The sequence below is a fragment of the Marmota monax genome, unplaced genomic scaffold (genome assembly GCF_021218885.2).
Source record: "Marmota monax isolate L192 unplaced genomic scaffold, Marmota_monax_Labrador192_F-V1.1 WCK01_AAM20220418_F8-fsc00012, whole genome shotgun sequence".
NCBI lineage: Eukaryota > Metazoa > Chordata > Mammalia > Rodentia > Sciuridae > Marmota > Marmota monax.
In genome coordinates this window covers 168428-176638 of record NW_026695227.1, presented here as the reverse complement: position 1 = coordinate 176638, position 8211 = coordinate 168428, and the positions used below count along the sequence as shown (strand labels likewise).

Sequence of the window (8211 nt, the reverse complement as noted above, 5' to 3'; positions counted from 1 at the left end):
TCACCCCTACCCAACTTGTTCCCGCCAGTGAATGTGCTAATCATGTTTTAGAGTTGTTATTTGATTTTCCCGTGGTGTGTGATGATTTGCTAAAAGAGGCTATGATGTATGTGAAGTCCCTGCCCTCTCCAAAAAATGTATAAAAATGCTGCAAACCCTGGGCTCGGGGCCTCTCAGCATCACCAGTTGCTGTGTGTGCGCGCGGAGGACTGAGCTAGCTCGCAATAAACACCTCTTTGCTGCTTACATTGGGAAAAAAAAAAGAAAATGTAATACATATATATGACAGAATATTACTCAGCTTTAAAGAAGAATGAAATTATGGCATTTGCTGGTAAATGGATGGAACTGGAGAATATCATGTTAAGCAAAATAAGTCAATCCCAAAAAACCAATGGCTGAATGTTTTCTCTGATATGCAGATGCTAATTCACAATGGTAGAGGGGTGTGCTAGGGAAGAATAGGGTTATTTTAGATTAGGTTGAGAGGAATGAAGGGAGAGGAAGGGATATGGGGATAGGAAGGATAGCAGAATTGAACAGACATTATTACCTATATACACATTTGACTGCATAACTGATGATTCTACAATATGAACAAACAGAAAAATGAGAAATTATATTCCATTATGTATGATATCTATATCTATATCTATATATCTCAAAGTGCATAAATATATTCTACTGTCGTGTACAACTAATTAGAACAAATAAAAAAGATTTTAAAAAGAAGACATTACAACAAATTTAGTTTAAGGATATTAATTTGCTCTTATTTACAATTCTAGAATCTGGAAATACCTTATTCTGTAAAACAGAGTATTCTGATGAATACTATTCTATTCTGGCTCTGTAGACAGAAAAGGGGCTGAAGAAAGCAAAAACAGAACAGAAAGGTGGTTTCATTCCATGTTTTCTGAGGAATTTCCATACCATTTTCCATAATGGTTGTACCAATTTGCATTCCCATTAGTAATGTTGGTAGTTCTTTGAATGTTCTTTGTAAATATTAAAGCAGAGAGGACTTTCTTATCATGGCTGCCAAGACTGCCTATTTGGGGATTTGGCTATTATGTCCATCTGTCTGTCTGTCTGTTTCTCTCTCATTTCTTGGCAGGCCAGATAAATAACTTGCTTTGTGGTATTGATCCATGAACAATTCCATTTTGGATTTAGAGCTTATTCTAAATCAGTGGTCTCCTATACATTTGTTCAGCCCCAGGGCTGCAAAGGCCCAAAGTGTACTGTTTATCCATCTCAAAGAAAGCATTTGGAGGACCCAACAGAGAGATTTTTCACTTTCTGCAAAACAAAACAAAACAAAAGGCTGTTTGGATTGACAGGGATTGTATTAAATATATAAGTTGATCCCACCTAAAAAACTGCTAGCATTTAGTTTAGCTGGTTGTCTTTGCTGGCACAGTTCTTCGATGAATTTAAAATTTTGGGATGGATATGGTAGTGCACACCTGCAATTCCAGCTACTTGAAAGGCTGAGGCAAGAGGATTGCAAGTTGAAGGCCAGCCTGGGAAACTTAGCAAGACCCTCAGCAACTTAGAAAACCCTGGCTCAAAAAAAAAAAAAAAAAAAAAAGTAAATCGGGCTAAGTAGCTGTGGGTGGTAGAGCCATTTAATTTTCTTATTGCAGTTGTTGTGGGAGGATATAAGGCCTTCTTTAGACTAACTTACTTTACTTATAACTGGAAAAGCTCACAAATATTTTTTTTTTTTTGGCTGGGCATCAAATTCAGGTTCTCTTTCCTGCCAGGCAAGTGCTGTACTATAGAGCTATACTCACAGCCTCTCATAGGTAACTTTTAAGATTATTTTTAATATTTTATATATTTGAATATATAATTAACAATCCCTGGTGCCTGTCCTATACCAGACAGGAAAAACAGAAAGCACTTTTTACAATTAGCATGCTAATTTCCTCCCAAGACCACCCAAAGAATGTTACTTTCCTCCACATCTTACTGATGGTTATACTAAAGAAGAGAGTAATTGTAAAGCAGAGTCTAACATCAGAACTGTACAAAGCAAAGAATCTGTTTCTGTCCTGACAGTCTGACTCCAAAATCCTCTCCTATAAAAACAATTATACCATAAAACTGAAAAGGAGTAAAATCCAAATTCCAGTCTAATTTTAACATTACTAATCTTAAAAAATGAAGTCATGAAAAATGAATTAAGTAGAGAAAAATAAAATGGAATGTTTACATGTGAAGATGTTTAGATTCCCCAGTGGAAAACACATGCTATTTTAAGTGACCAAGACATATTTAGAAAATTGCAGACTATTTTAATTCAATAATAAATATTTAAGTATTGGATTGACCCAAGGGGGTAACTTTAACAAAGGTCTATGTATGAGAAATATGTCTGAAAAATATTAACAATGGATGAAAGCCTAATGAGGAAAAAAGAGCTATTTAAACCTAGATGATGTCCCTGAAATCTATTTCTCATTTTGGGATTATAGGACAACAATTTCTTCCAATTATGTGAGATATGTGTGTGTGTATGTGTGTGTGTGTGCGCACACATACATGTGGGCACATGTGTGCACTTGCTTATAAATAATAATTACACATAGGTATTATGTATGAACTACCAGATTTTAAGCTGTATGGACTTTCCTGGAGTTTATAAGAAAAACTGGGGTGCTTTTTATAGGAAAAATTTGGATTCTTTCTACATAAATCTGATATTAAAAAATATATTGGGGCTGGGGATTTGGCTCAAGCGGTAGTGCACTCGCCTGGTGTGCGTGCGGCCCGGGTTCTATCCTCAGCACCACATACAATGATGTTGTGTCCGCCGAAAACTAAAAAAAAAAATTAAATATTAAAAGTTTTTTTTTTCTCTCTCTCTCTCTCTCAAAAAAATATAGAGAGGTGATAATTCTAGTCATGACCAAGCTTTATCCAACAATTTGAATATTCACTATATGTTCTAAATATTAAATTTTAAAATTTTATTAACAAAAAAACCTGAAGTTTCTGAACACAAATTATGAGGAGGTTAAACAAGGAAAAAATTGCAAAACGATGAAACAGAATATGTCTTTATTTGCCTGCTAGCAAATGAGAATGTAGCTTTCACCCTAATGTCAGCTATGAAATATACCAGGGTATGGGAGGGACATAAAGTATATGAGTCAGAATTAATTTGAACAATTATAGGAGTGCACTGTTTTCCATAAAAAGGACTGAATTCTTCCATAAGCACTGTGGTGATTTTCGTTGACATTGGTCTCAGAATTTAAAAGAAATCTGAACATCACTGTGCACTCAGAAAGCAAGCGCACATAGAATTTAAGCTCAGTACATTAAAGGAATCACATCTAGTGATCCTAGGCCTGTCTTCTTTTTCCTTTTTTCCCCTCTGGTTTCAACATGATTAATGTACTAGCAAACATTGCTTCCATTCTCATAATAGTAGAATTTGTCATTGGAAATTTTGCCAATGTCTTCATAGCCCTGGTGAACTGCATTGACTTGATCAACAGACAAAGGATCTCCTCAGCTGATGGAATTCTCTCTGCTCTGGCTGTCTCCAGAATTGGTTTGTTATGGGTAATATCAATAAATTGGTATTTTACTGTGCTCAATCCAGATATATACAGAAAGCAAACAGAAATTATTATACATATTGCCTGGGCAGTAACCAACCATTTTAGCACCTGGCTTGCTACCAGCCTCAGCATATTTTATTTGCTCAAGGTAGCCAATTTCTCCAACTTTATTTTTCTTCACCTAAAGAAGAGAGAGAGGAGTGTCATTCTTGTGATAATGTTGGGGACTTTAATACTTTTGTTTTCTCATCTTGTGATAGCAAGCATTTTGAAGACAATGCAGATGAATGAAAACATAGAGAATGTGACTCAGAATACTAAACTGAAGGACATCACAAACTTTTAAAATATGACTGCATTCACTCTACTGAACTCCATGCCCTTTTTTATATCCTTCATATGTGTTCTGCTGTTAATCTACTCCCTGTGTAAACATCTCAGGAAGATGCGGCTCCACGGCAAAGGATCCCAAGACCTGAGCACCAAGGTCCACGTGAGGGCCCTACAAACGGTGATCTCCTTTCTCTTGTTACTTGCTGTGTACTTTGTGTCCTTAACTATATCAGGTTGGAGTTCTAAGAAGCCTGTCACGCTACTGTGCCAGGCTGCTGGCCTGCTTTATCCTTCAAGCCATTCATTTGTCTTGATTTGGGGAAACAGGAAGCTGAAAGAGGCCTTTGTGTCAGTTTTGTGGCAGGCAAGATGGTGTCTGAAAGAACGGAAACCACCAAGTCCACAGATCAATAACAGTGACATCATGTGACTTCTGGCAGGTTTCAAACTGATGGAATCTGCAACATTTTACGCTTCTTACCACTTTTTCATAGTGTACATATATTTGAGAAATTTCTGAAGATATGCCTAGAAAGCCTTTTACCTATGCTTATTAAATAAAAAGATATGAGCTTGTCTGTTTGTTTGTGTGTATGTATGAAAAATATGAGGATGCTTGTTAATAACATACCCTTAATATTTTATTTTGCAAATAAATTAATTATACAAAATATGACAGGATACAAAATATATGTCAGAATCATGAAACCATGTGTATTTGACATGCACATTCTATTTTATCCTCCATTTGAAGAATTTATGATTTGTATTTATGCACTACGTAGAACTGTCAGATTATTTCAGGAAATTTTTGTTTTCCATGGTTCCTTGTACAGCATATATGTATCAAAGTGTATTAGATTTCAGTGTTTGAACCTCCAACTGTTTTGGATGGCAAAACATTGAATTCTAAATCACTTATCAAAGATGTACATTTTGAGGTAAGTTTATTTTTTCCAAGATTCTTATTTCATGTTTAATAGAATAAACAATTATTATAAAACATTCACACAATAATATTCAAGACTAACAAACATCTGTTGAGTAGATTTAGCATGAATACCATAATTGTACAAAAAATAGATTTAATACAAAAAAGTGAGAAGCTTAGAAAAAGAAACTTTCTATAAAGGGATGGAGAAGGTAGGATTATGATCATGACTTGATTTCAATGCTATTAACATTTCAGTACACAGTTAGGAAACTCATTTCTTGCATTTCCTACAATAACAAAGACCTTTTATTGACATTGAGATCTGATTTTAAATATTTCAGCTTTTTCTTAAACCGTATATGGACCTCTTAAATGCCAACTATTTCTTTCATTTTTCATTCTTAAAAATTTCTTTGAGCTTAACAGATGAGGACTCTACCTTTCCCTATCTTAAAAATACGCTTACTACAAAAATAATACATAAATCATTACACATAATTCAATGAACATATCTGCAACCATTAAAATGGCATCTTTGAAATTCATGTGATAATTATAGAGAATTTCTTGAAGTTCTGGTTTAGTATAATTTTGTGTAAAATGTGGAAATGAGAGAAAGTGGGTTGACAACCATAAATGGTAAGTTCTATTATAAGAAGGAAATGTATAACTTTATGATAGCTGAATTCTACTGATTGTATTCTTGGTGTTGTGAAATCTTAACGTTATCATCTAAAACTTAAGTTAGATCATTTTCACAACTAATTTATTTATGTGTTTATCATTCATCTTCCCAGTACATTATAAGCATCATTGAAGCAGAGATTGCTTTGTCTTATTTACTGTTTATTCCCAGCACCTAGAAGCCAGCACAAGGAATATTATAAAAAATGATGTTTTACTGAATAAAATGGTTGAAAGAATGTATAAAATATATGAGGATAGGTAAACCATTAAAAATAAAACTCATCACAAAATCTTCAGTTTGCATGGATTTCTAGGTTCTTGTTTTATGTTGAGGTTACATGTTTAATCAAATACAATCATTTCTCAGAGCAAAACACTAACTATTCCACAATTACAGTGAGAATATCTCTAGACCGTAGACTCGATGCAATTATATCAGGAATGTGATGTGCAGAAAAGTTGGAACTCCAAAATTAGATGACATGACAATAGATGACACAATAGTTTCAAAAAAGCATATAGAAGTTCTGGTAAATTTGCATATATTTTTTCTACTATGAGTGACACTATTATTGTGATATGTTGTAATTGCCTATTTTCTACACAAAAATGGCTTTTGATTTAAAATTTAACTACTATTTTTTTTCTTTTTGTGGGATGGGGATCAAATCCATGGCCTCTCCCATGAGAGGTAAGCACCCTTCCACTGAGCTCCAATCCCAGCCTAACCCCAACCACTGCCTTTCTAGAATGTTATTTTGATGTATTTTTAATAGTAATCTCTCTATATAAACTTTTTTTGTACCTAGGATTGAACCCAGTGATACTGTACCTCTGAGCTACATCTCCAGCCCCCCTTAATTTTTTTTTTAAATTTTGAGACAGGTTCTCACTTAATTGCTGAGGGTCCCAGTGACCTGCTGAGGCGCCAGTCTTGAACTTGCAATCCTTCTGCCTCAGTCTTCCAAGTTACTGGGATTACAGGTGTGTGCCACAGTGTGCCTGATCTTCAAATAAACATTTTATCATTGTTCTATAAACTCAAAGAAAAGTGAACAAATAAAAATTATAAAATTCAATGGATATCTTAAGCTTGGGGCTTCTAAAACCAGATTCAACGTTAGGGATTAAATCAATAATATGTGGAAAGTCAGATCCGGGGTGGAATTCCAGAGGACCTGGAATCTAAGGGGAGAGAAGAGGGGAAACGGTGTGAAATGAAATGTTATTCTGCTGGCTACTATTTCACAATGAGCTGAGAGAATCATTGTGCTGGGCACAAGAAGGTACTTGATGTCCAGGACTTCCCCAGGAAGGTCCAAAAGTGAACCTGACCTGCCTTAGTCCTTTAAAGAGAGAGAAGAGTACAAATTGGTCTTCTAAGTTCTCTTCTTTCTACAGTTATCCATTGTTCAGGGTTTACCTAGGGCAGAACCAATCTCTGTTTTTTAAGCCTTAAACCATACAGCTCCTTGGTGGCCATTTACAAAGTTAGATCTCATGGATGGAGTTGCTGTAGTACAAAATAGAAAGATAACCTGTATCACACAGATGTTGACCAAGAGAACAGGAATTGTCAAAATACCTGAAGATATGCACAGATTTGTGTTCAATACAGTTCACGCGTTGGGCACTGAGGTGTACTCATGCCCTCCAACAGTGAGTTTGGCTTTGTAAACATATTAATTATTAGCTGTTGAAGGCCCTGTGCTTAGAGAGACCTTATGATTGTTTTAATTGTCTGTTTTTACCATTTTATTTCTTAGACAAAATACTCTTCTGATGAAGAAGAGGTGGCTTCATGCTAATTTAGTGGGGTTTTTTCACCCTTTTCTTATGAGTTTTGTCAGAGACATGCACAGCATCCTTGCCCACTTACAAATGCCTCTAGATCTGCTGAATCATCTGGCAGAGCAATGGGCAGAACATGTTGGATATCAGCCTGCCTGAGCTGTTGAACCCTCTCCTGCTCTGGGGTCACTTGAAACCAGCAGCCTTTGAAGAAACCCCATAAATGAGTTAGTGCCACATCCCTGAATGTGATGATGTTGTCTTCAGAGCACAAAAAGGCCCAACAAACACTGTGGCACTTTTAGTGACAAGAAATAGAAGGTAGCTTGAGAAGACACTTTAGAAAAGATGTTTGCCTATGTAGATCAGACCACTGGACCCTTAGAACATTACTTGTGGTGGAGGTCCCTAAATCCTCTCAGGTTTTTCTCCCTCCTATAGAATTTTCCTCTTCTGGTAATGTTATGATATTTTACAATATTTCAGGAACTTGCCACTTCCTGCTTTGGGAACCAATTAATATAACATCACTCATATGTTATATTTAATGAGCACAATGTTTGGAAAATGTTAATGAAACTGGAAGCAGAAGAAGTGATACAGTCCTGACATACCACTGTGAGGTGTGCTGCAGCTCTTAACACACAAATGTTAGCCTGATTTTTCCCCCAAACGGCTATAGATGGAACATCATTCAAGAAGTCAATAGCCAGAAACTAAGTGTCAGAGGCAATGTTTGGCTCAATAAAGATTTTGCTTCCTGGAGCATCTATTATTGCAAATCAATCTATATTAATCTGCACTCATTGTATATTCCATCTGTCCATTGCAGGGTCAATATAGGTTAATTTAATAGTGTCATGAGAAGGAGCACCACTCCTATATTTT

The 8211-nt window shown here is 35.6% G+C and overlaps 1 protein-coding gene across 1 annotated transcript; it reads left to right on the top strand.

Moving 5' to 3' along the window:
- The first annotated feature begins 3347 nt into the window (after positions 1–3347).
- On the top strand, positions 3348–4341 carry LOC124087120 (taste receptor type 2 member 43-like). The gene is given in 1 exon segment (XM_046435842.1): positions 3348–4341. A coding segment is annotated over 1 exon segment (942 nt). The 5' UTR covers positions 3348–3399.
- Positions 4342–8211: the final 3870 nt, after the last annotated feature.